Source organism: Mustela lutreola, chromosome 2 (assembly GCF_030435805.1).
Source record: "Mustela lutreola isolate mMusLut2 chromosome 2, mMusLut2.pri, whole genome shotgun sequence".
In the NCBI taxonomy this organism is placed as follows: Eukaryota; Metazoa; Chordata; class Mammalia; order Carnivora; family Mustelidae; genus Mustela; species Mustela lutreola.
This window is the reverse complement of record NC_081291.1, coordinates 30,572,521-30,600,257: the sequence shown is the minus strand read 5'-3', so window position 1 is coordinate 30,600,257 and position 27,737 is coordinate 30,572,521. Positions and strand designations below refer to the sequence as shown.

The 27,737-nt window shown below is 38.1% G+C and overlaps 1 protein-coding gene across 5 annotated transcripts in view; it reads right to left on the bottom strand.

The window, feature by feature from the left end:
- Positions 1-1,404: 1,404 nt before the first annotated feature.
- PTPRG (protein tyrosine phosphatase receptor type G) overlaps positions 1,405-27,737 on the bottom strand; it is a 703,069-nt gene continuing 676,736 nt past the window's right edge. For all 5 annotated transcript variants that reach the window (XM_059161377.1, XM_059161376.1, XM_059161378.1 and 2 more), the window contains 7 exons: positions 26,887-26,980; positions 25,904-25,980; positions 25,301-25,429; positions 21,939-22,085; positions 21,104-21,246; positions 6,582-6,717; positions 1,405-6,019 (listed from right to left, as the gene is read on the bottom strand). In XM_059161377.1, coding sequence (XP_059017360.1) covers positions 5,873-6,019; positions 6,582-6,717; positions 21,104-21,246; positions 21,939-22,085; positions 25,301-25,429; positions 25,904-25,980; positions 26,887-26,980 — 873 coding nt within the window. In that variant the 3' untranslated portion in view covers positions 1,405-5,872. The remainder of the gene's footprint in view (positions 6,020-6,581; positions 6,718-21,103; positions 21,247-21,938; positions 22,086-25,300; positions 25,430-25,903; positions 25,981-26,886; positions 26,981-27,737) is intronic.

Below are 27,737 nucleotides of genomic sequence, written 5' to 3'. Positions count from 1 at the left end.
TGAGGCTTCCTTGTATATAGTTCTATTCTGGACAGTAAAAATCAGGCAGTAGAGAATTAATTTAATTATTGTGAGCAGTTATAACTGCTTCTGCACAGAGCCGTCTTGGGTGAACTTAGAGGTAATTAGGAATGTGGAAGCTCCCTTTCCTCATGCTGACTTCTTAGGATTTTAGTGATGGAAGATGATCTCAAAATTCTTGTGCAACTGCTTATAGAATCCAGGCAGGTTATTTAAATGGCTGACAGGGGGCAGGCATAGGTTATGGGAGAGGTTGGGGAGACTCGGGTGAACTGGATAGTAGCAGCATCAAAAGGGGCAACTATGACTCCCTCTCCAGCTTGTTAGTTCCATGTGAGAATGTGAATCTGCTGATTTAACACTGCCCACATTTTTGAAAGGAGTTTGAAATCTGAATCTTCATGTGAAAGTTTCCATTTCTTAAGATGTGTGAATTTTTAAGATTACGGGCCATGGAGCCCCTGGCTCGCTCAGTTGGTAGAGCATCCAACTCTTGATCCCAGGGTTATGAGTGTGAGTTCCATGATGGGCATAGAGTCTATTTAAACAAACAAACAAATAAAATTTAAAAATAGTTAAGATTACAGGCCAAATAACATACATCTGTGGATGAATATGATTTATGGGACATCAGTTTGTGCCGTGCTCCGTAATACAGAGTATTAAGTCACTGTGGGTGTAATTTGGGGAAGACTAGGGTTTATTATCAGAGAGCCTCATTATTTCTTTTTGCTGTAATTGGCCTTAGAGATAGCAGTAGACTAGATGAGATTAATATTGTTTCTTAAATTCCCAGTTATTTAGGGAGAATGAAATGTAAGCTCTTCACCCCCGTGGGAAGAAAATTGGGGCCCTGGTAATAAGAATTGAGCTCCTGGCCCCACTGCAAGTTCACAGAGAACGATGGGCCCAAGCTGCCAAGTTTGAGACCTGTGCACTCCTCCCTGTTCGGAAACGTCAAAACTACTTATAAGTAGAAGCAATTTTAGTGATTCTACATACATCTCATAGATTTTCCAATAGTCTTGGCAGGATACATCCTTTATCCAGCATAGTAAATAATTAAGAGGGAGAAGTTGCTATAAATCTAGATAGACTGCTGAAAAATAGTAATTCTGCCTATAACTTAGCAGGTTCAAAATCCAAGTAAGGTTTGATTCCATATGTAGGTAAAGCTGTCATTCTTCATTCTTTAAAGATGGAAGAACTCAGAAAAGACATTTCTTTTTGGTTTGTTGCTTATGTAAAGATACTCTTAACATTTATCTTATTACCATGAAAACTAAGATAAAGGGTTGGCAGGTATAAATGTGATCTGTTAAGGGAGACTAGTAACTTAATTTTTTTGGCCATATTTTCAAAGAAATGCTCAGCACCAATGAATACATCAAAAACCATACTTTATTTTATGTATAGCAATACAATTTACATATTAAATAACACTATAATAGAATGATTTGATATATTTTTAAACAGAAGAAGAAAAAAGGGAAAAATTTCAGGTTACAAAATCCCTTCCCCCCTGAACAAATTAGAAAAAAAAAGCCAAACACCCCAAAACAAAACCAACCACTTTTTCCAAATGGGTCAATGCAACGAATGTATTCAGTGACTAATTATGTCTAATTCCTATTGCACAAATGGTCAATGGAATTAAGAAAGAAAACCCAATCTTCACAATCACTGCCTCAAAGAAATAACACATGTTGGATCTTTTGGAATGCAAAGATGGTTCTTGCTACTTCAATACACAGAAAGTTGAATTCACATATCCACCACAAAAAAACCCCCAAAATAACCTCCCCCCGCAAACAAAACAAAACAAAACAAAAAACTATGACGGAAGTGAAACTAGAAAAAAATTAGCTTTATATGAAAATATAAAATTCTATGATTATATACCATAGATACAAAGTTCCCAGAAGATGCTTATCCAAGCAACAAAATATTTACAGTTTTAATGATTTTAGCCATTTCAAAATGAAGTGAAAGAAACATGAATTAACATGAAGGCTGAGGTTTTTTTTTCTTTTTTCTTTTTTAGAAACAATGGCTGCTTGCTAGTTTCAAATGTCCTAACAAAAAAGGAGTCACTACCCCAAATGTTGGAGAGTTGCAACATTTTATAAAATCGGCTGTCTCCTTTTCTGGAGATGTTTATTTCTTAAAACTCAAGATATTTTTCTTGAAATTAATTATCCTCTGTAGAAAATGCTTCCCTTTGCAAATATTTAACAAAAATACTAAAAACAGTTTAACAGCTAAGACAAAGTAGAGGCCAAATACTATAACAACTCCTTCCTATTTTTAGCATGCCTTCTTTCTAGAGATAAGTAAAGCCAATATTGCATGTTAATGACAACTAAGGGAAAGCGCAAAGGGGTAAGTGAAATTACAGCTCTTTAAAAAAAAAAAAAAAAAAGCAGGCATTTTCCCTTCATATAAAAATTCACTGGCACCATTTGAACATAAACTTCAGAACACAGGAGTTGAAAATGCATTTTCCAGTATAACTGCTAAATTCTTAAGACAAACTACATTTTGATTATTATTTCTTAAATTGTGATGAGTTTGGGTTTATTTTTTGCTTAGAATTAGTAATATGTATCTTTGGTAAATTGGTATCTATATCTTAATTTTTAAATATAGTATATATGTATTTAAGAAAAAATTCATAACAAGGCAGTTGTGCTGTGTCATTATAAAATAATTAAGGTTATTTGTTGATTTCAGTATGTCACTCTGGGCTAAAATTTCCAACAGCCAGACCTTGAACACCGTAACCTTCTCTGACCATGCTGGACTCTTCAACTCAAAATAGACTCTAAAAGGTCCAAGGCATACAAATTTAGGAAAACCAGTTCAATTAATCTTATTCTTGAGATTCAGAAGTAACTTTTTTTAACATACACACACACACACACACACACACACACGTATAAAAGATGTGGCTTTTGGATGCGAGAGTTCTCCTGATGGCAATGTGGGTCTTCTCTGATGCCCAGCATGGCCACTTGGTCTGATCAGTACAACTCAGTATCTTAGGATGTGTGCCTTCTGTTCACCTAGAGCTCAGTTCATACGCAGTAAGCTTATTTTATGAGCTAGCACATGTCAGTCTGCAATAGCTATTTCCTTTCCCCCTGAGTGCAGGTGATAATAACCTTGTTATGGAGTTAAGCAGTGTGTTCATGTCTCAAAGAGAATACCGTCTTTGAAAAACTCCCTGCCTCTGGAAAGATGCAAGAACATTAACATCGATAACAAACAAAGACTAATATTCAGGATACACTCTCTGGGGAAAGGGAGGAACTGCTGAGTAGAACTGTCCTTACTGAAGTGTGTTTGGACCACTTTGGCAAGATGGGCAAATAGCAGTTGCTCAGATTTCAGTGTCCGGATTTGTGGACAGGTTCAGGCCCACTATGGTCACATATTTTCTCAGAGAACTTCAAACCACCCTTTGAAATGTTTCTATTTACTAGCTATCTTTCTTTCGACTATGATACCTGTGTAAGAAACAGTCACAGGACTGTGTTGGAACTTAGGCCTTTGCATGACTCGAGCCCTCTGTAAATAGCACAGAAGGAAACACTCCCTGCTTTCTAACCACTGTTCACTTGTACAAGAAAAAATTACCAGGGGACCGTGAGCCCCAACTTGAACATCACTTCCGAAAATCCAGTATGTGCCAACTACTAAAAAAAGTTCACTCCTGTCATTATAGAAATGAAGTGTAACCTGCTTAATTGACTAAAACGATCGAGCTCTTGCCATGATCTGAAACCTTGCCCTTCCTGATTCCTCTCAGCCTCTGGCAGTGGTGGTGTTCCTATGTTCAAGCTTGCTTCCTTAGGTGTTGGGTTGAACTTCCTGGTATTTTGCCTGTAGACAGGAGCAGAGGGGCTGCAAAGGTGTTGCTTTCCTCTAACACATACCATTTAGCAAACTGCTCCGCTGTACACCTTTTCTTAAGCCTCACCTACACGGTTCATGAACAGTGGACTGTTTTCCACGTTGCAGAATTTCTGTGATGAAAACATGAGATTACCCCTGGCAGGTACATAGTTCACGAAAAATCTACCACCCTAGCCGGTGCAATGGAACTCCCAAACTTGGGCCTGTAGCGTCTCCTTAGCAGCTTTGACTCCACAGCACCACTCTGACAAACTTCACAGACAACCAACCTAAGGTTCATAGAACCTCAGCACAGATTATCATTAATGTTATAGAGCCTATTCATATAGTATGATAGTAGCCAGTATGGATTTTTTTTTTTTTTTTTGGTCAAAGTTTATTGACATAAAAATTAACCAAAATCCTTTTTTCTTTGTGACAGGCCTTTTCTTTGTGGTGATGATTTCACTTCTAACAGAAGTTATTCCTCAAATGCAAATACAAAATACAAGAACAGATCTCAGTAGTAGCTTATTTTTCTAACTGAACTGAAATTTCTTATTAATGCTTCTAATTTCCCAATTATGTAGTTACTGCAGGGTAAATATGGCTCCAGAGGCTAGATCTTGTAACTTTCTTGGGTTCTGTGTAATGATTATCAGCCTCTTGTGAAGTGTGTCTGTTCTTGAGGATCCACAACACAAAAGCACACAAAGACACATCTCCTTCTTTTGAAATCTACTTGAGAATGTTGATCTCTCCTTCTGTTTAAGATTCTGATTTCTCTCTCTGAATCGGACTTATCGATGTGTGGGAATCTATGTAAGACTTGGGAATCTATCCCAGACTAGCTAATACAGTATTTTCACTTTCATCATAAGTAGAAGAATGTATGTAATTATGGGATTTATTAGGAAACATTTGGCAAAGAAGGAAAGAAAAGAATGTTCACTATATAGGTAGTTTTTATTAGATAGCTGTGAGTAATAGGGATACTTTAGAGGACTAATTTCAAAATTATTCACCTGCAGAAATTTTCATTATATTACCTGCCATGAGGTGTGATATTAGAAACCAAGAAGCGTGAATGGAGAGTTACTAAAGGGATAGGTGAGATGTGTAAAATATTGCCATATCTCTATTGTAAAAGATAGCCCTCATTGTAGGGTATAGCTATTTCAGAGGGTCAAGATGGAAATAACACACACCGTCCACATAGCTACTGTGAAAATTGTAATACAGAGATATCCTTTATTTTGACACAGTTGGGCATTTTTTTAGGCTATGAATATAACTTTAACTAATAAGTGATGTTCACATAAAGCTCTTAAAGCCTTCTAATTTCTTAATGGATACCTTCACCATCATAAGTAGAACTGTTTCAAGGCCATGAGGTTGATAGACTGTCTTAGTAGCTCCCAGGAACCTGCTATTCCTTAAAAGAAAACAATGCCCATTCACTCCATTAAAATACAGAAGGCAGACAGTACGGAACAGTGCCTGAAAAAAATAGGAGAGGACTGAGGAAAAGTTCAGCATTGCCTGCTAGGAGGATGCAACTGCTTTAGCAATAACAATAATAATAATAATAATAATAAACATAAACCAAGATTCACTGTCATAACAAAGACCTTCACTGTACTGAACTAAAAAGTAGCATGTATGTTGTCATGGAATGTCACATCAGGGCTTTAGTATTAGATTATAGGCAGTAACACTGATCGTATAGTGCAAACTGGGGAAAACTGCGTTTCACTGTGTGAAATGAACAGAGGTGCAAATGCTCAGTAGGATACCATTAAGACATAAAATGGCAAAAAATAAATATCAAAACTTTTATCAGTGTAAAAAAGTAACTGGGTTATTGTATAACCTAGAGTCTGGCAAAAAAGGCCTCAAAAAAGTTCTCAGTCTTCAGAAGTTTTACAAATTCAGTGCCCTTCCGGGATTCCAATCACACTAGAGATTCCATGCTCTCGGCAGGGTCTGATTCATCCGCAATGAGAACAGCACCATTTTTGTCCGCTGTCATGGGACCGTTTCCGTTTTCTTTAGTGCTGACCAGGCTGAGCATCGCTTTGTAGACAAACTGGTATTGTTCCTGAAAAACAAGAGGAAGACCGTTTGAGACAGAGAACAGCTGAATCATTTCATCGAAGGTAGCAAGACCAATTAAAAATCTAATTGTAAAAAACGAGAATATACATTTATGTTAAGAAACTTCAAAAAAAGGACTTGGAACCTTTATAATCAAGGCCTATGCATTCTGCATGTCATTCTGATTGTTGCTAGTTTGGAACTAAATTCTGTTGACAGTGAGTTAAGATTATAACATGTCTTTCTGTTGTAACTGGAGAGCAGCATACTCTAGAAAACCGAGTTTCTCCACCTCAGCACTACTGATGTTTCGAGGCAGGTAATTCTTTGTCGGAGAGATCTGTCTGCTGCATTGCAAGATGTTTAGCAGCATCTCTGGGTGGGTTCCAATGAGCACGTTCCTCCATCCCCAGCTGTGACAATGAAAAAGTGTCTGAACATTGCTGGACACCCCCGGGGTGGGGGGGCAAAACCATCCCCGGGTGACCACCAGTGTTCTAATTCAAGTGTGAGCCTGAGTTTCACCTGATGACAGAACAGGTTTCACAAAGAAATAAAGTACTTACAATGTCTGTGAATACTCCAGGCCTCATAAGATTAATCATTTTTGCAACCTGGAAAACATCCACAGCATTTTCATTCTCCAGTTGCTGGGACAGGGTGGTAAGGGCACACAACATTCCTGCTGAAACTGCTCCATACCTTGGAGAGGAGAGAAAAAAAAAAAGAAGCTATTTCAGATTTTCTAAGGGATTGAGTTTTTCGAAGGAAATTAATATCGTATTTTTGCATAGAAGCTAAGTAGACTGCATTGACATCTCTTTGTAATGAATGAAATGCTGGCCCGGGGGGAGAGGTAAGAAGCTAGCATCAAGGCGACGTTTGTTCACGAATGTGAGATCTCCCAAACTGGCTTATCAGGTACTCAGCTTAATATCCCAGATGAAATGAGAGGGTCAACAACAGACTGGGGATGGCTATCGAAGACATGATGTTGGGAGTGAGGAGGGGGGTATAATAGGAAAAAGAATATGAGGAACCCAGCTACAGGCTTTGGACGAGTAGAGGTGGTGAAAGGATCTGGAAAAATAAAAATTTTTTTTAACCATCCCAAATGGTTAAATTGAACTTCCAGAATGTGACTTGAAATGGAACTATATGGCTCAAAGTGCAGTCCAAAATTTTTCAAAATGAATTTCATATTAGGTAATTATTTTTGGCACTGAAGTGGAATTTGTCATTAGAGTACTCTCGAAAAAAGTCTCAGAAAAATATGGCACACACTCTTTCTTACACACACACATGCACGCACACTTAGAAGGATGGCCTTCCCATCGGGCTGGACTGGCAGCCCCATTTTTTCCAGGAACCTGTGGTGGCTTCTCAGTGATAAGAAAGCAGAGGATTAAATGAATTGTTCCAGGTGGTGATGCTGGTCGAAATGAAACTAGAGTTTTATACCCCGTGTTCACTATTTGGTTAAAAACTATTAGGTGTGCAGTTTTGAGCTTATTATTGTCAGATACAATTAGGCCATTACAGATGTTGCACATCTTTAATACAAAAAGACCAGAGTCCCCAGCGTAAGAGGTAACCTATCTTGAGGTAAAACATGTTACACATTTAGGTCCAGCCGCCCAGGGTTTGGTGTATCAGTACATTTCAGCCCAGCTCGTGACTTCATGTGCTGTGTGTGAACTGGACATCCTCTTTTCCCTGCAGAACTCCATACCCGTTGTCCGTATCTCGTGCGCACCAGCAGAAGTACCGCGAGTAGAACTAGGTCACAGGCACGCCCATCTTTAGTTTTAAAGATGCTGTGGTATTTCTCTCATAGTGGTTGTTACCTATTCATACCTTTCCCAGGAGAATACGTGCTTCATCATTTTAATTTTTTTTTAAAGATTTATTTATTTGAGAGAGAGAGAGGCAGAAGGGTAGAGGGAGAAGCAGATGCTTCACTAGGCCGGGAGCCTGACGCAGGGCTCAGTTCTGGGACCTTGAGATCATGCTCTGAGCTGAAGGCAGACGCTCAATGGACTGAGCCACCCAGGTGCCCCTCTCTTCATCATTTTAAAGTTGACATGCTTCTGCTAATTTGATGGGTGAAAAATTCTATCTGTAGAATACAAAAATTAATTTGTATTTTCTCTATTATCAGGGAGGTGGAGAATCTTCTGGGTTTATGGTCCATCTATAGTTCCTCCTCTGAAACTGTTTAATAATATACTTTGGCCATTTTTCTTAGCTTTGTCTCTTTTATTTGTTGGATAGGTTGGAAATATTTTTTCCAGTCTCTGATTTCTCTTAACATTGTTTGTAGGCGTTTTTGTTAAACTGAAGTATAGTTTACCCATAATCAAAATGATCAGTCTTTTATTTTTGGCTTAACTGGAATCTTGACAATGCTTTTTCTAACCCAGCATTTTGATAACATTCTCTGACATTTTTCTATTTTTATTTTTTACATTTGATTGTTTAATTCATCTGAATCTCATTTAGATGGAAGGTAAAGGTCTGATTTTAGTTATTTTTCCCATGGATAACTACCTTTTTTAATTGGATAGTCTCATCTTTTCTCATTGACTTGAGTTTCCTTTATATCATATACTAAATCCTTATATATACAGGCCTATTTCTGAACTCTCTGGCTCTTTAATATGTTTTTTGTATTTCCTTGTATATGTTTTAATTCCCATAAGGTTTTGATAAGTCTCGGAATCTGAAAAAGCAAGTATCTACACTAGACCTGGTCACCTCTACGTTCATTTTCATTTTTCTTTTGTGCTTCAAACATACTTCCATTTTCGTTTTTATTCTCATTTCCAAACACCTCTATCCCTCTATCCCTCCCCATCCTGTTTCATGTAAAACTGGATTGTCAAGAAATACAAGTTTTATTGGTATTTTGGTTAGCTTGTGCCGAACACCCGAACACACACACATACACGTTTGAGGTAATTAACATCTTTTTTGAGTTTTTCTGTTCATGAACATGAGGTCTTTTCTCCCTTTGTTCATGTCTTTTGTAGTTTTCAATTATATTTTATAGTTTTCTTTATTGTCTTTGGCACTTTCATTTTAGGGTAATTTCTCAATGTTAGTGTTTGTTACTGCTAAGAATGGCCTCTCTTGATTACATTTTTCTTGGAAAATACAGGACAGTTACTGATTTTCACATGGTGAACTTGTATCCAGCCATGCAGTTAAGTTCCTAGTAATTTGTGGATTCTCTGGGAAGCCAGCAACATCTTTATCTACCAATAATATCAGGTTTGTTTCTTTTCAACTTTTCTATTTCTTTCATCTTTTGCTTTTACTGTACTGGCTAGAATCCTATAGTTCTGCATTCTAACCAGTATTTGCGAGGTGGTATCATATCGTTTTCTTTAATGGTAAAGCTTCTAAGCTTTTAGTATTAAATAATGATGTTTGCTTAGGCTTCCAATAAATAATAGTTATCAAGTTAAAGAAAAGGCTTTTGACTTTCAGTTTGCTAAGAGTGTTTTCTTTTGGGGAGGGAGATTATGAATGAATGATTTTATTCTGTACTTTCCAACATCTATTGACTTTTTTAAAGAAATTCCTTTGATTATGTCCTACATTCACTTGAGAGAACAGTGGTAACATTTAACCACCTCTATAAGCCCTAGGGTAAATCTTACTTTTTCATCATACAAAATTCTTTTAACTCAACACACTGAATTTTATTTGACAGTATTTTACTTAGATTTTTACAGCCATAATCAAATAAGTAAGACTGGCCTATACTTTTCCATTCTGGTGCTAGCCCCCCCTCCCTTTTTAAAAAAAAAAAATCATGGTTATATTAAATTTCCTCTTGTTACTGTTCAAGGGTAGCTTGGTGAGCACTTGGTGGATCTTAGCAGTTTGGGAACTCACCTGTTATTCAGCTCTTCAACATTTATTAGTATAAAGAATTTCAAGTGTTTATTTCCTTTAAAATATTTCTATTTTTAACCTTTTATTATTAGAAAACATCAAACACATGCACAAGCTCAGTCACCTTCACATAGCAATAACTCAGTTCCAGTGGTCACGGGCTCATGGCCAAACTTGTTTCACATCTATTTCCTTTCCCATATACTTTGAAGCATATCCCAAACATTTTATTCATTAGTTATTTTCATGTAAGAATTAGGATTTGGGAGCGCCTGGGTGGCTCAGTGGATTAAGCCTCTATCTGCCTTAGGCTCAGGTCATGATCTCAGGGTCCTGGGAGCCCCGCCTGGGGCTCTCTGCTTAGCAGGGAGCCTGCTTCCCGCCCCCCTCTCTCTGCCTGCCTCTCTGCCTACTTGTGATCTCTCTCTGTCAAATAAATAAATAAAATCTTAAAAAAAGAAAAGAATTAGGATTTTTAAAAAATATATATTTTTAAAGATTTTATTTATTTACTTGATAGGCGGAGATCACAAGTAGGCAGAGAGGCAGAGAGAGAGGAGGAAGCAGGCTTCCTGCTGAGCAGAGAGCCCGATGCGGGGCTCGATCCCAGGACCCTGGGATCATGACCTAAGCCAAAGGCAGAGGCTTAACCACTGAGCCACCCATGCGCCCCAATAATTAGGATTTTTAACAATATGTAAACATGGTCAAGCCTAAGCAAATTAACAGTTATGAAATATTTTTAAAAATTTCTTATATATTAATATTTAATCAATGGTATATTTTCCCTTCCCAGTGTAATTTTATAACTTCCTTAATTGTTTTCTTCATTGTTCTCCAAAATATTAAGTTTTATGAGACTTTACTCATCCTTTATTCATGTCTTAGAAAATCTCAGCCTTTATTTCTTCTTCTTTAGTCTCTTTTCTCAACATGGATCACCTCTCAGACATATATTAGAACTTACCTAGCTTCTGTAATGGAGTTTGATTTCACTTCTGTCTACTCTACTGCTAGACCATCTCTTGTTTTTCCCATTTCTTAGACTCTCATTTGTTCTTGCTTAATAACGTGTTTTTTTTTTTAATAATGTGTTTCTGATTAATGCCATAGTCTTCTGTTAGATCCATGTTGGTTATCCTCATAATTTAAATCATCTGTACTTTTTTTTCTCAGTAGGATAAAATCTAACTTTTGCTTACTCTGTTCTCGTGAAACTGTTAAGACTCAGGACCCTTCCCCCCATTTAATCTTTTTCTTAGAGCTATTCATAGCCATTCAGATAGGAAAGTCAGGTATTACATATTTCATTATTTTATTATGCAGTGTGTACTCCCTGTGGGAGTACTCTGGCCTTTCCTTAGATTGCCTTTGTCACTTTTAAAAAAAGTACCTAAATTAAAAGTACATACATAGTAAGATTTCAAGACTAGAAACTAACTAATATTAGTCAAATATACAGATAATTTAAGTATCTTCTGCATACCAAGCATTATAATGAAAAAGCCTGAAAAACTGAAGGCCATTCTCAGAAGTTTAGAGAAATTAAGAAGGATTAAAGGATGTTTGTCGAGTTTTATGGGTCTGCACTTCTAACTATAAGGACTTGGTGAAAAAGTAATACAAGTAGTTTATAACCTACATAAAGCAAGTATAAATACATTGGCTTTGGTAGTTTGTTTGCCTTTCTCAAAGGGCCCAATGAGAGCAAAGTTTATTTATATTTCGCAGTTAAGAAAAGAGCCAAATGTATTTTCATCTTTTCTTGCCTATGCCTCAAGGAAATAAAAATACTGGAAGTTCCTGATGTAAGTAATGTTTTTAAATGTTCTCTGTTAATTTTAAAATACACTGGGGTTCCTTGTATCATCAGTGTATACACCTCTGCGCATTTAATGATACTTTTTACTGTTCCATATAATTATTTAATTATCCTACCTTTGCTTTTAAAATGTTTTAAAAATCATAAACAAGAATGAAATTTAGGGCACCTGGGTGGCTCAGTGGGTTAAGCCTCTGCCTTCGGCTCAGGTCATGATCTCAGGGTCCTGGGATCGAGCTCCACGTCAGGCTCTCTGCTCAGTGGGGAGCCTGCTTCCCCCTCCCCCTCTGCCTGCCTCTCTGCCTGCTTGAGATCTCTCTCTGTCAAATAAATAAAATCTTAAAAAAAAAAAAAAGAACGACATTTAGAGTTATAACCCTTTTACTAGGAGAAAGTGAAGCTTCCCTTAGAAATCATTATGGCAGGAAGGAACACAGAATTAAAGCCGGAGTATCCATCAGTCTGGGGGAATAAAGGCAACACAAAAGCCCTCCACAAGACTTTAAGAAATTAAAACCTTGGATGTGAATGAGAAAATAAAGTAGGAAAAAAAGGTAGTCTGAAGCAATGAGGTGAGTGCAGGAGTACTTCCTGTGACAACCAGTGGGAGGCAGTGTGAAGCAGAATTCAATGACAGCTCTGGACCGGACTGCACCCAGGGCCATATTCCTGGCTTCAGTCTGTGTGCTTGTGGAGAGTTCTGCACTTGGATGCATCTCCTCATCTCCTCTTAGTTTAATGCTGTGCTGTTGCCATCTGTAAGTTATTTTTTTACTGAGGTATAGTTGACAATTTATTAGTTTCACGTGGATAACCTAGTGATTTGACAAGCATACATATTTTGAAATATTCACCAAGATAAGCGTAGTGACCAAAGTTATTACAGTATTAACTATTTTCCCTATGCTGTACTTTTCATCCCTATGATTTACCTACAACTGGAAGTTCGTACCTACTAATTCCTTTCACCAGTTTTGCCCATCTCCTACTGCCCTCTGACAAACACAAGTTTGCTCTGTATTTGAGTCTGTTTCTGTTTTTGTTTTTTAGATTCCATACAGATGTGAAATTATGTGGTATTTGTCTTCTAGGACTTATTTCACTTACCCTAATACCCTCTAATTCCACCCATGTTGTTGTAAATGGTAAGTTCCTCCTTTTTTATGGCTAAGTAATATTCCACTGTATGTACACACCACATCTTTATCCACTCATCTGTTTATGGAAACTTAAGGTTTCTTCCATATTGTGGCTATTGTAAATAATGCTGCAATGAACCTAGGGATGCGTGCATCTTTTTCAGTCTGTACTTTTGTGCTCTTTTGGTAAATGCCCAGAAGTGGAATTACTAGATCACATGGTATTTCTATTTTTACTTTTCTGAGGAACTGCTCTACACTTTGATACAGTAGCTTCACCGATTTATATTCCCGCACACAGTGCTCAAGGGTTCCCTTTTCTTTACATCCTCACCAATGCTAGTTACTTCCCCCTTTTATAGTAGCCATTCCGACTGGTGCAGGGTGACATATCACTATGGTTTTGACTTGCTTCTCCCTGATGATTAGTGGTATTGAGCACCTTTTCATGTGTCTGTTGGTCATCTTTGGATATTTTCTTTGGACAAAGGTTGATTCAGGTCTTCTGCCCATTTTTAATCAGGTTATTATCAGTTTTTAAGTTTTATGAGTTCTTCATATATTTTGGGTATTAGCTTCATATCAGATATATTATTTGCCAATGTCTTCTCCTGTTCGGGAAGCTGTCCTGTGCTCTGTTGGCTTCCTTCACTATGCAAAAGGTCTGTCGTTTAATAAAGTCTCAACTGTTTATTTGTGCTTTTGTTTCCTTTACTGAGGACACAGATCCAGAAAAATAACGCTAAGGGCTGATGTGCAAGAGATCACTGCCAGCGTTTTCTTTTAGGGCTTTTATGGTTTCACGTCTCACATCGAGGTCTTTAATCCATTTTGAGTTTATTTTTGTGTATGGTGTAAGAAAGTCGTCCAGTTTGTTTGTTTGTTTGTTTGTTTTTTTGCATTTAACTATCTAGTTTTCTCAGCATCACTTATGAAAAGATGGTCTTTTCTCTTTTGTATATTATTGTCTTCTTTGTTGTAGATACTTGATCATATAAATGTGGGTTTATTTCTGGGCTTTTTATTCTGCTCCACTGATCCAGATGTCTGTCTCAGTATCAGTGCCATAGTGGTTTGATTACCTCAGCTTTGTAGTATAGTTTGAAATTAGGGACTGGGACACCTCCAGCTTTGTTCTTTTTCAAAATTGCTTTCACTGTTAGTGGTTTTTGTAGTTCCATGCAAATTTTAGGATTATTTGTTCTAGTTTTGGGGCAAGAATTGCATTGAATCTATAGGTTATTTTGGATAGTATGGACATTTTAATAACTGTTAAAATAAGAATGGTATGTCTTTCCACTTGTATTATTTTCAGTCTTTTTCATCAGCATCCTAAAGTTTTCAGAGTATAGCTCTTTCTTCTTCTTGGGTAGGTTTATGTCTAGTTACTCTGTTCTTTTTGATGTGATTATAAATGGATTGTGTTGTTTTCTGCCACTTCCTTATTATTGTATAGAAACACAACAGATTTCTGTATATTGATTTTGTATCCAGCAACTTTACTAAATTCATTCATTCTATAGTACCATTTGCAAATAGTGAGTTTTACCTCTTCTTTACCAATTTTTTTTTAAAGATTGTATTTATTTATTTGACACAGAGAGAGATCACAAGTAGGCAGAGAGGCAGGCACAGAAAGAGGGGGAAGCAGGCTCCCTGCCGAGCAGAGAGCCTAATGTGGGGCTTGATCCAAGGACCCCAAGATCATGACCCAAGCCAAAGGCAGAGGCTTAACCCACTGAGCCACCCAGGCGCCCTCCTTACCAATTTTTATGCCTTTTTTTTTTTTTTTTGCATTTTCTTGTCTGATTATTGTGGTTAAGACTTCTAGTACTTTGTTGAATAAAAATGGGGACAGTGGACATCCTTTTCTTATTCCTGATCTTATTACCTATGTTGAGAATATTAGCTGTCATATATAGCCTTTGTTATGTTTAGATATGTTCCCTGTTAACCCCCTCTGTTGAGAGATTTTATCAAGAGTAGACTTTGAATTTTGTCAAATGCTTTTTCTGAATCTATTGCCATAATCATAATTTTTATCATTCATTTGGTTAAGGTAGTATATCATGTGATTAGTTTGTAGATATCAAACCATCCTTGCCATCCTCAAATAAATCCCATCTGATCTTGGAAATCAGAACTGAATTTAGTTTGCTAATATTCTGTAAAAGATTTTTCCATCCATGTTTGCCAGAGATATTGCCTGTAATTTTCTCTTTTTTGGTAGTATCTTTGGTTTTGGTAGCAGGGTAATGGTGGCTTCTTAGAATAAATTCCTTCCTCTTCTGGCTTTTTTTTTTTTTTTAAATAGTTTTGAGAAGGATATGTATTAACTCTATTTTAAATGTTTGGTAGAGGGATACCTAGGTGGCTCAGTCAGTTAAGCATCCGACTCTTGATTTTGGATCAGGTCATGATTTCAGGGTCGTGGGATCAAGTCCATTGTTGGGCTTCAAGCTCAGTGTGGAATCTGCTTGTCTCTCTCCCTCTGTTCCTCCCCCAACTCGCTCTTTCTCTCTCTCAAAGAAATAAATAAAATCTTAAAAAATCTCTTTGGTAGAGTTCCTCTGTGCAGCCATCTGGTCCTGGACTTCTGTTTGTTAGGAAGTTTACATTACAGATTCAATTTTGTCACTAGTAATTGGTTTGCTCAGATTCTCTACATCTAATTCAGCCTTGGAAGTTTTTTCTAAGAATTTTTCTATGTCTTCTAGGTTTGTCTCATTTGCTAGCTTCTAATTTTTAGTAGTAGTCTACTATAATCTTTTCTATTTCTTTGGTGTTGGTTGTTACTTCTTTCATTTCTAATGTTATTAGAGTCTGCTTTCTTCCTTGAAGAGTCTGGTTAAAAATTTATCAGTCTTGCTTATCTTTTCAAAGAACCAGGTCTTTGTTTAACTGATCTTTTCTATAGTTTCTTTTTTTTTTTTTTTTAAAGATTTTATTTATTTATTTGACAGAGAGAAATCACAAGTAGATGGAGAGGCAGGCAGAGAGAGAGAGAGGGAAGCAGGCTCCCTGCTGAGCAGAGAGCCCGATGCGGGACTCGATCCCAGGACCCTGAGATCATGACCTGAGCCGAAGGCAGCGGCTTAACCCACTGAGCCACCCAGGCGCCCTTTTCTATAGTTTCTTAAGTCTCCATTTATTTCTACTCTCATCTTTATTTCCTTCCTTCTAATAATTTTTGGCTTTGTTCTTTTTCTAGTTCCTTCAGGTTACTAAGGTTAGATTGTTTATTTTTTGTGTTCCTTGAGGTAGGCCTGTATTGCTATAAATTTTCTTCTTAAAACTGCTTTTGCTGCATCTCAAAATATTTTGAACCTGAAAGATTTTGTGCTCCCATTTTAATTTTTCTCCAGGTATTTTTTGACTTCCTTTTTGATTTCTTAACTCATCCTCCATATGTTTGTTTTTATTTCCAGTTTTTTTCTTATAATTTAGTTTCATACTGCTGTGGTCAGAAAAAATGTTTGATGTGATTTCATTCTTTTTAGATTTTTGGAGACTTGTTTTATGCCTAGTATGTGATCTATCCTGGAGAAATATGTATTCTGCTGTTCCAGATGGAATGTTCCGTATGTATCTGTTAAATCCACCTGGTCTAATGTATTGTTCAAAGCCAATGTTTCTTTACTAATTTTCTGTCTGGATGACCTATTTTATTACTGTCAGTTTCCCCCTTTATGTCTGTTAATATTGTTATATATTTAGGTGCTCCTACATTGGGTGCATAGATACTTAAAAGTGTATATCCTCTTATTGGATTGATCCTTTTTATCTTTTAAAATTTTATTTGAGAGAGAGAGAGAGAGAGAGAGAATACAAGCAGAGGGAACAGCAGGCAGAGGGAGAAGGAGACTCCTCGCTGAGCAGGGAGCCCAACACAGGGCTCCATCTAGGGCTTCATCCTCTGTTGATGCTTTTAAGACTTTTTATATTTGTAACTATTATGTGTCTTGCTGTGGACCGCCCTTGGCTCGTCTTGTTTGGGATGTTTGTTTCCTTCCTCAGGTTAGGGAAGTTTTCTGTCCCTTCCTCTCTCTCTTCTCCATCTGGGACCCCTGCAATGGAATGTTAGTATACATTCCCTTTAGTATATTTTTCATTTTCAGTTATTGTTTCTTTTTTGTATTTTCTATTTCTTTGTTGAGGTTCTGAGTTCATCCATTCTTCTCTCCAGTCTGGTGAGTATCTTTATGACTATTACTTTGAACTCTTCATCTGGAAAATCTTAATTTTTGAACAAGAGTTCCTGCATTTACATTTTACATGGGACTCCAGAAATGATATTAGCTGGTCCTTGCTGACACTTACTATTTGTGTACAGAGGCCCTATTAGCTTCACACTGGCTTATTGTCTCCTGTGAGAAGAGAGGATCTAAATAGAAAAGGTAAACAGTTATTATTTGTGGGTATCTTTGCAGCAGTTGACAGAGAAAGCAGTCCAGATAGTTCTACATCTCCTACTGCTTCTCTCAGGATCAAATGAAAATAAAAGGTTATTGGTGATCCTCAAAGAGCTTTTGTTTATTTGGGCTTTATCTACCAATATTTACTCTATCAAAAATTGGAACTGAGAAAACGTTATACACAAAACCACGCAAGCACACATTATGGTAGCCATCAGAGTAAGAAGGAACAAGGCAAATGGTATCTTTGCATTATTATGAAAATAGTTTTGAACTTTTGAATCTCCTGGAATGGCCTCCTTCCCAACCTGTAGTCCTCAGGACATACTTTGAGAATTGTTAATGGAATTAGTCTTCTAGGAGCTCTAACAGGGTGATAGATATAACATTAAATATTTGCACAAGAAACTGATCTGTGAGTCAATGTCTAATCTGTAGTCTCATGAGACTATAAAAACTGTGCTCATGTTCCAAACTTCTTCTGTAGGAATGTAGGCTCTACTTAAAAAAATCTGACAGTAATGCTGATAGAGGAGTCTCTGAACAGAACGGTCTTGACTACAGGATGCTGTGAATAAAGCAGTTTGCCTTTAAGCTGTGCTTGTCTTCAAATAGAATCAGTTTACTTTGGGGTGTGGAATTTTATCCTTAGATCATTTATCTAGAAGTTTCATCCATCTGGCACACAGCTGAGAACCCTGAGAGTTGGTATTAAGAGATGTCTGTGAAGACCTAATAAATATCAAGTCTGTCCGCTCAGAAGTTCAACTCTTTGACTTAAGGGCAAGTGGCCAGGCCTTCTCACCTCTCCTTTTGATAGAGTTCAAACATTTGTAAGGAGGGAAAATAATGATAAACAAAATGCAAGGCACAAGGCTCTCTGGGGAAAGTTCCTATTAAGGATACGGTCCATATCCTTATTTGGAAGGTCAGTTTGAAGCCCAGTACCCACTATGTGCTAGGCATTGGGCTTCACGCAGTGGAGACTGGGACAAATGAGTTACCTCTGCTGGTCTCCGTGGGGTGGGGGTGACAGTCCTGTGAACAAGTAGTTGCAGTAGGAAGCGGTACCCAAGAACAGAACTGGCAAGAACGGGGTGTCGTTAGTGCTGTTAAATGATTACCTCTTCAAAGAGAGTGACTTTGACATCCTCCATCCGCTGACTGAAAGGGCCCTCAAAGGAAATAGTACTTGCAGGGGCAAGGGGGCCTGTGGGAATTCAGTGGAGGACTGTTTCACCCAGACCGTAAAGGAATGTGGCAAGTGTACTGCAAGAATGGGGGACATCAAGAAGACTCGTGGCCAGAAAGATATGGGGGGCGGGGGGCACACCAGAAGGACTCTGGTAGGTTTCTGGTTTGCCCAACTCCATGGCTGGGGAAGCGGAGTTTGGTTTTAGATAGGCGACATTTGAGAGGGTTGGAGGCCACCAGGAAAAGGGGTATTTAGAGGCAGAAAAAGTAGATAGGATGGAAACGGAAAGCTAACTGGTGTTCAGAACAGTGCACTATCAGTAGCAGCTGTTTAAAAATTTCAAATTTGCTTGGGTAACGTGGAAAAGTCACTTCTGTGGAACTGTTTATCTCCCAAAGAGTGGATATAATAGAAAGAACATGTTTCTTCAGGTGGCTTTTTAATGCAGCTCACTTACATGCTTTGTGCTGATCTAGTTCAGAACTCATTTGCTCTTTTCTTATGTAGGCCTAAGAATAAGCTGCATTTGATTAATTTCAGGGGTGACATTTTTAGCACGTGGCATACAATAAAAATCACTGAATAAGACAATATACCCCCCAAATTGAATATAGACAAATAAATAGCTTTTTAAATTGTTTAACCAATTGCTAGTTTTTTCCTTCCCTCATCCCTTACTGTGAAATAGAAGATAGAACTGAATTGAGCACAAAATAACAGCAAAATCAGTCACAGAATTGGGCAGCAGCATTAGAATTCAGTCTGAATGGGAAGAAGTTGGCAAAACCCAGAGGTATTTGAAAAGCTAATACAAATTAGTGGGGGAAAAAAAGCTACAGAAGCAGGCCTAATTTTACATACAATTTTTCACCAATTTTCATAGACCAGTAACAGCTGCCCAGTTATTTTGATGCTGGCTTCACTATTTTTTTTTTTTTAAGATTTTATTTATTTATTTGACAGAGATCACAAGCAGGCAGAGAGAGAGTGAAGGAAGCAGGCTTCTGGCTGAGCAGAGTCCGATGCGGGGCTCGATCCCAGCACCCTGGGATCATGACCTGAGCCGAAGGCAGAGGCTTTAGCCCACTGAGCCACCCAGGCACCCCTGGCTTCACTACTTAAACATTGCTGGCTGTTGTCATGTTTGTAGGCATCTCAGTATATTTAAAGCTCGACTACATTTCCCTCTTTCCCCGACCCCCTCATCTTAATCTAATTAACAGGCCAACATTTTGAAATAGTCATTATTTCCTTTAAAAAAAAAAAAAAAAGACCTTAAAAGTCTTTGGAAGCAGCCAATACTATGGCCATCTTCAAATACGAGGGAACCATGATTTGAGGTACAGGTGTTAACCTACGCTGAAAGTCTGTTCACTTCATGTTACAACATTTGTTTAGAAAAAAATGAAAACTTTAGTCTTACTTTCAAATTGAAAGGTTAGCAGAGTAGCTGCTAATTTAATGGATACACTGAGAATTTGCTGAGAATTTCCAAAGGAGCTACCTTGGAAGTAAAACAGAAATGAGGATATAGGGGCGCCGGGCTGGCTCAATTGGTTGAGTGGCCGACTCTTGGTTTTGGCTGAGATCATGGTCTCATGGTCTCAGAATCGAGCCCTACTTGGACTCCATGTTCAGCAGGAGTCTGTTTCTCTCCCTCTGCTCTGCCCTGCTCATCCTCCCCTAAAATAAATCATTTTTTTTTCTTTTCAAGAAACGAGGATCTATAATTGGTGCCATATTAGCAAAAATGTTGTGAGCTTCTGAACAATCTGGGATGACACAACTGATGTAAAGGTCCATCCCAGCCACGAAGTTTGACTCCAAATATTCACATATCACAAGTTTCATCTATCATCCTTTCTCTCTGAATAAAGAGGAAAATGTTGGAGTTTGGATACCACATGGGTGCCTAGAAGCTCTGACACCAGGAGCAAATTATTTGTTCTCTTTGAGAGTCATATTCTTGAAAATTCAAAACACATTGTAAGCTCTAAACTTATGATTTTTTTAAAAGATTCTGTTTATTTATTTGATAGAGAGATCACAAGTAGGCAGAGAGGCAAGCAGAGAGAGAGGGGGAAACGGGCTTCCCACTGAGCAGAGATCCTGATGGGGGGCTTGATCCCAGGACCCTGAGATCACGACCTGAGCTGAAGGCAGAGGCTTAACCCACTGAGCCACCCAGGCGCCCCTAAATTTATGATTAATAGTAACATTCTCACTCCTAATCAACTAAATCGTATTTAAAAAGCTTTCTTCTCTAATAAGTGCTGAAATTCACTGTAAGGGTATAAAAATAAACGTAACTAATTAAGTTATTAAATAACTATTTACATTATCTATTTAATTAGGTGTTTGAAACATAAAACCTCAGGAAGCTTGCAAGTCTATTTTTATAGGCTGGTATAGTGCTTTGACCTTCTAGAACATACAGACCAGGAATATCTGAAGCCTGGGAAGGGCCTGACACCTTAAAATGCAAACAGATCTACAACAGGCACCTGCACACACTGGTAACACAGAAAGAAGGGTCAGGATCTTCCCTTTCCACTCCTAAAGCAAGTCAACAAGAAAAATGTTTGAATTTTGAGGTTAAGAAATAGATACATACTCATCATGAACAATGGTAGGGCCATCCCTTGTTAAGGCCTCTTCCTTGATGACATTGATAAGTTCGAAAGTACTGCTGATGGGGGCATCTGGGTTAGGCCATTTGGGACACTGGAAGTGCCGAACCTCTAGGACGTAGTCATCCTGTAACCAATACAACAAGTCATAGCCCATCCTTTATTTCTTGACACCTGTTAACGTGCGGACTAGAACTTGTTCCTGAGAAAGTACGTATTAGAGATAACTGACGAGTGCCAAATAGTAGGGAGGTCTGACTGCCTGCCCTTAAAAAAGGACCAGGTCATGATAGCAGAATCTTATTTTTGTTGAGAGGATAATAAAATTTTAAGTGACCATAAATTATAAGAGATTTTACATAACCTATTTATCTATACATTTATAGGAAGACATCATCATTTAAGTTATTAATATCAGAGAGCGCCTGTCTTTTCCACCCCATAATAAGTTATTACATATCAAAATGTCATTTACTACTTAAAAAAAAAAAGTCTTACTATTATCACTTGTAACACATTGCAAGGTTTACATTTCTGGTGGCAAAGAGAATGTTGAGCTCTAGTATACTGTTTTCATAATTAGGTCAACAGGCCTATTTGTATGCATGCTCAATCAGAGGAACAGTTACATTTCATCTACCCAGCTGCAAAAAAGCAAATATTTGAAGGAAGGAAAAAAGTGAAGTGTACATATTTAAAATTAAGTCATACTCAAATGCCTGGGCCTGTCTCGAGGGTGGCAAGTGACTTTATTACTACTTAGAAAGATGATGCTGGGCCCAGATATGACTGTTACTGAGAAATGGGGGTTTAAGTTACCTGTGTAGCTTCAAGGATAAAGTCATGGATGATAATTTGTTCTTCATTAGAGAGGCACAGTCTGTCTTTGCTGATAAGGGTGACGGTAAAGGCCTCACAGTTCATGGATTCTTCTCGACTTGGCCAGTATACAAATTCATCTTCTGCCTATGAACCCCCCCCAAAGAAAAAATTCCTCTGCAGTGCTGTCAAACATTTGTTTTTTAATTATTCTTGCAAATTGATACATAATGTTTGCCATCTCCCGTACCTCCCAAGTCACCATTTAATCATGCCCGCTTCACCAAGTCCAGTGGTGATTGTAAAATATCCTCAGTAATAACCATTTCCTAGCAGTTCCCACCGAGGTCACTGTAACAACCAAAAATGCTCCCTGTAGAGGTGATATATTAAAATTAATTGACCTAGGTCCTGTTTTTATTATTTTTTTCCACTATGATACATTATAGAACTAACTCACCTGGAGTTAGTATATTATTTCACGGTTGCTTAAGTAACTAAGACATCCTAGTTTTTACTTCCTATGGATTATGAAAACAGTTCTACAGGTGATGAGCATTTTGCCCAGGAATTTCATCAATATTATATTAGTTAATTTTTGCAACATATTAGAGAAGTAAAGGATTTTTATTATCTGTCTTTACAGAGGAGGACATCAAGACTCAGGAAAGCCCATACGTTGTCTGAAATCACACTACTGCTACATGGTGAGCAACAGAACCTGTCTGCGGAGAGGTTATGCATCAATAAGCTTATGTTGGCATGGAGTACAAAGTGCTCTTTCAGAGACAAGTTAATCTATCCATGTTAGGCTTCAACTGGAGATTAACATAGAAAAAGTCTTTCAGCCTTGAATCAGGCAAGCTTTAAATGTTCATCTATTTTAGGATTAAAAAGAAATATTCAGGCGTGGTATTTGAATTCCATCCCTGAAAACTGTGGAGGCCTAAGAAAAAGTTACGGGGTGCACAGGTTGGAGATTTTGTGAGAAATACAGTGATAAGGATAAGACCCCTGCCTCCCACTGCCATGTCTCTTTTCTCTCACCAGTTCAAATGGCAAACTCTACTTTGCCTGGCATATCTGTATTTCGATGGGCATTTTCCTGAAAATGCTTAGATACTACTAGTAAAGTCAGAAATAATTCTGAATAATGTTCAAAACAAAGAAGGTTTTGTTTAATCTTACACTGTTGCATCAGAAATGAGCCAACAGTCCAATAAGACTTATCACCCTTTCAAGTTTCAATATAGCTTATTGCCAAGTACATTTTTATTTTTAAAGCTCAGCATAAGGGGAAACAGATTAGCAATTGGGTTTAGTCTATACAAAAGAAGTCTGTAACTGTCAGGGGGTTTAATACATTTTGTCCAAGGAAATGGAAGTAAGACCCTTTTAACAGATATTAAAGATGTAAGGTAATAATGGACAGGGCCTATACATTTAATCGATATGCACAGACTAAGCACAGAATTTAGGATTGGAAGTGATCCTGAATAAATTAATCTGGGCCTTAATTTCCATATCTGAAAAGTGGGAATAACAACATTATGTACCTCCAAGAAGTTAACACGGATCATAAATTATCAAACTGGCCTAGTGACTGCCAAAGGGATTTTATTAATGGTAGAAGAAAGGCAAAAAACAAAAACAAACCCCCCAAACCCTTCTGAATACACATAGTGAGCGAGGGAATAACTGATTATCTTCAAAGACTATGAAAAATACATGCTGCTTCTTAATTCAGCAGCAACTCCGGGCTCATGGTTATTTTGCTTACAAATATATTTGTAGATCAAAGATCCCTGTATTTTTAACAGTGCTTTCTGAGCTAGGAACTAGGGACTTCAGGTACTCACAGTATCATGGTCATGTCAAGTTATAGCAGTGATAAATAATGAAGCCAACAAAGAGAATCTACATATTTAGGAAAAATGTGCACTAATAAATCTGACTTTCATCCCCGGAGCTGAGAATGCAGACATGCAGGATTCTAGCCAGGCCTCCCTCAGCCTGAGACACTGCGATGACCTGTTCTGGGGCAGGTCAAGGTCCTCACTGTCTGCAGAGCAGGTGGGGACTCAGGTGGTCAAGCCTACCCGCAACAAATGAGCCTGTGTGATCGATGCTTTTGGTGACCGTCCTCTGGTAAGTGACAATAACAAAATACTGACTCATCCAACAAATGAACGTTTTAACAACCCTAAGTGCCTCCAATTTCCACATGCCAAACAGAATAGACCCCTATTGCCAGCTAATTTGAAAATTTACACTCCAGTTTTTAGCTTAAGATTCTCAATTTTGCTGCCATTCTATCATACAGAAGCAGTCTTGGTATTCTGAAGCTGGAGCAAAATGCGACAAAGTGAAGAAGTTCCTACTGCCTGGGCACACAGTCAAATGCATGTCAGCAAGACTAGGGGTTCAATCACAGGCTGTTCTTTCTTGATTAAAAAATTCACTAATCTGATCCTCATGGAAGCAGCTCCTCATTGTTTTTTTTGTTTTTGTTTTGTGGGCTTACATGTCCTCATAATAACTTCTGAACCCCCAACTAATTCTGAGAGTTAAGCTCATCTTGATAAATTTTGTTTGCCCTTCTTTTATATAATCCTGAAGCACAGCCGAGAAGGACTCAAGGGAGGAGAGAAAGGGGCTATGGTTCAGTCAAGGTCTTAAAAGCACCTTTAAATTGGAACAAAATAGCCTTTGTGTATCTTCTTCCCTGTAATGCATCTGCTCTGCCTGTTGAATGGGGGGAGAAAGGATGATAATTAATACTACTGATAGAAGTTTACTGGGGGAGGGCTGGGAAACCTTCCTCTAATGCGGGGTGGGACGAACAGAGCAAAAGGATTAAAAGACGGGGGACTCGGGTTCAAATCCTTCCTCCAGATATTTGTGTATATGCCCTTAGGCAAGTTACTTCCCTCCATTCTCCAAGCTGTTAAATGAAATAATAGTACCTATGTCCTAAAGAGGTAGAGGATTGAGATTCAGCAAGCTAATACACGTAAACACAGTCACACACTCAAATGTTAGCTGTTATTTTGTTTTTCACAAGTGACATACAGCAACTGAGAAGTCAGGTTAAGGTCATATGTTAAATGGGGTTACTCAAAGGCCCTTTTCCAAAACCTCCTACTGCCCTGCCAAGTACAGCATGAGAAAATCAAGTTATGGAGTGCATAGGGACAGTAACTGTGACAATACAAAAGGAATCTGATCAGACTTAAAGACGAGAGAAGTCTAGAGGCTCTCCCTAGTACACGCGCACAGTGAGCCCTGTGGTAAGGTATCAAAATGATTTATGCTTATGGCCTCACAGGCTCATTAATATATAGCAGATGTGCTTTGCTTACCAAGCTCTGGTTGTCTGGCAGCATGACAATGATCTGTGCATTATGATCCCAAATCATTCGCCAGAAATCTTTCGTAGTATGTGGCAGAGGATGCTGGGTTATAATAAATTCATTGCTCCTATAATAGCCCTTCAGTTAGGGAGACGGAAAATCAGCAGTTACAAACATTTTATTCTGATGTTGTGCTAGTAAAATACAGCATTGTTCTGACCTCACTTGAACAATTGAAAAAGGCAGTCCATAGATGTGACTAATTTTTAGATGTATATGCTAACACGTGTAGATCATTTTCTCTCCACGTACAATTCCCTTCTAGTGCCCCTGCTGTTTTTACTTGACAGCAATTTCAGCATTTATTCAAACACGAGATGGGTGAAATTAACAAGAACATTAATTCCTTAACAAACACTTTTCTTAAAGTATTTCTGTATCCCTGCTGATTAGCAGTCTTTTGTTAGAGGTCGCAAGATACAGAAATCTCTCTAGTTTTTATTACACATCGAGAAATTATTTGAAAAATGAAATCAGCCACATAGGTGGTATCTGCTCTTTCCCACCTTTTAGTTTAATTGAATTTATTTATAATTAACTGTTGACTCTCACCATGATATAAGAAGCATTAATGTAATCTGTTCCTTTCATTCCAGGCAACGGTGCAAGACCCACTCGGGCACGCTCAGCTATTGTTTGGAAAACAAAACAAAACAAAACACCACATTTGCCTTGTTACACACACAGAACCAATAATGCTTTCTGAGATTCACTTGGTGAGTAAACTATTTCCCTGGCTCTCCTTTCATTTTAAAACTCACCTATATTTTTAACTAAGCGAAAGTGTCAGCTAAGGTAGAATGGAAATGGAATTCTACAGTACATTCCCAGAAGGGAAGAGGCTTTAGAGGAATAGAATCTTCCTGTGAGAGAGGTTTTCACAGCACATCATGAAGAGAACACTCTGTGCAGACATGACAGAGGATGTCAGATAATTTTTTGGCCCTGGTTTGATATTCCTACACTTACACCAACACATTGTACTTTTTGCTCTTTTGCAATTCCCTTACCCATATTTTTCTCCCCAAAATGCACTGAGAAAACCAGGGCCTTTGTCGGTAGAGAGAATCTGCCTAGTGATCAACCATGCTTGTGTCTACAGCACACACAGTATCCTCTGCTGGGTCCTGAGTTATTCATACAAAGGTCCGCATCTACCCACCGTGCCTCGATCTCAGTAGCCAGAATCACGTATTGATGCATCCCAATTGTACAGATTAATCAGAGGTTCTTAAGATTTCTAGGAGCATCAATGCTACCGTGATCATGGCTTTGCCTATTTTTTTTTTTTTAAGTTAAATTGGAGAAGTACCATAATTCTTGAGTTGTGAGGTCAACGGAAGCTAGACATCATGTCACACTGAAGGAGCAGTTTGCTGGCCCGAACAGCCACCCCTCCCAGTTTGATCACACTGCCTCAATTTTCCTGGCATAACAATTCCCCTAGGTAGTCACGGCCTCTTTACATAATACATAAAATTCAAAGAAAAAATACTAACACACTCAACCAAGTCAAGCTGATTTTAAGATCTTACATGGAACGACTGAAGAGTTTCGGTTCTTTTCTTTGTTACACTCTTTCTGAGCACTAAAGCATTCCACATACTTGGCATTACATTGTGTAACCAGCTGAAAGAAAGGCAACATTTTAGTTTTCATTCATTAACCAACCTTATTGTGATAATCATTTTATAATATACGCAAGCCTCAGGTCATTACTTTCTACACCTTGTACAATGCCATGTATCAGTCATATCTCAGTAAAGCTGGGAAACAACAAAACACAGTTACAGTTGATAGCATTTGCTCGATGATCTGGCGGACAAAGGCCAGTCAGCAATTAGATTACTGTAGGAGCCAAAACATTTTTCTATCCCAAAGACCATTTTTCTATCACTAGTGGTTACTTCTGTCCCATTACCGTGGCTACGTTTGTCTTTTTCTACTGTCAGGCCACAGGCTTCTAATAACAGGTTCAAGCTGGGCAGTAGATATTATTGCATTGATCTGGACTTTTCTGTTGAAAATGTCATGCTTTTTGGCATTTGTCTTCTGTCATTTCTCCTAGGCACATGAGATTCAGGTGGGTCTATGCTAGGAAAGACTGCTTTGTGGTCACAGGAGCGAATCATGTTTCTTGAACGTAACTAACTAGGTTCTCGGTACATTTCTGTCAAACTAAACTAACATTGTTCTAAGGCCACTATACATAGACCAGTAGTTTGGTTATTCTTCTTGTTCTTCTATAACTTGGTTGAATACTATGTCAATCCTCTGTTTTGTTTTTTTTAGCGGGGAGGGAGTCCATCGTAACATGAGGGAACAACCTCCTCCAAACATTTTTGTACTACTGTCCGGGGTCTGGGGGTAGTTTTCAAGTTTCTCT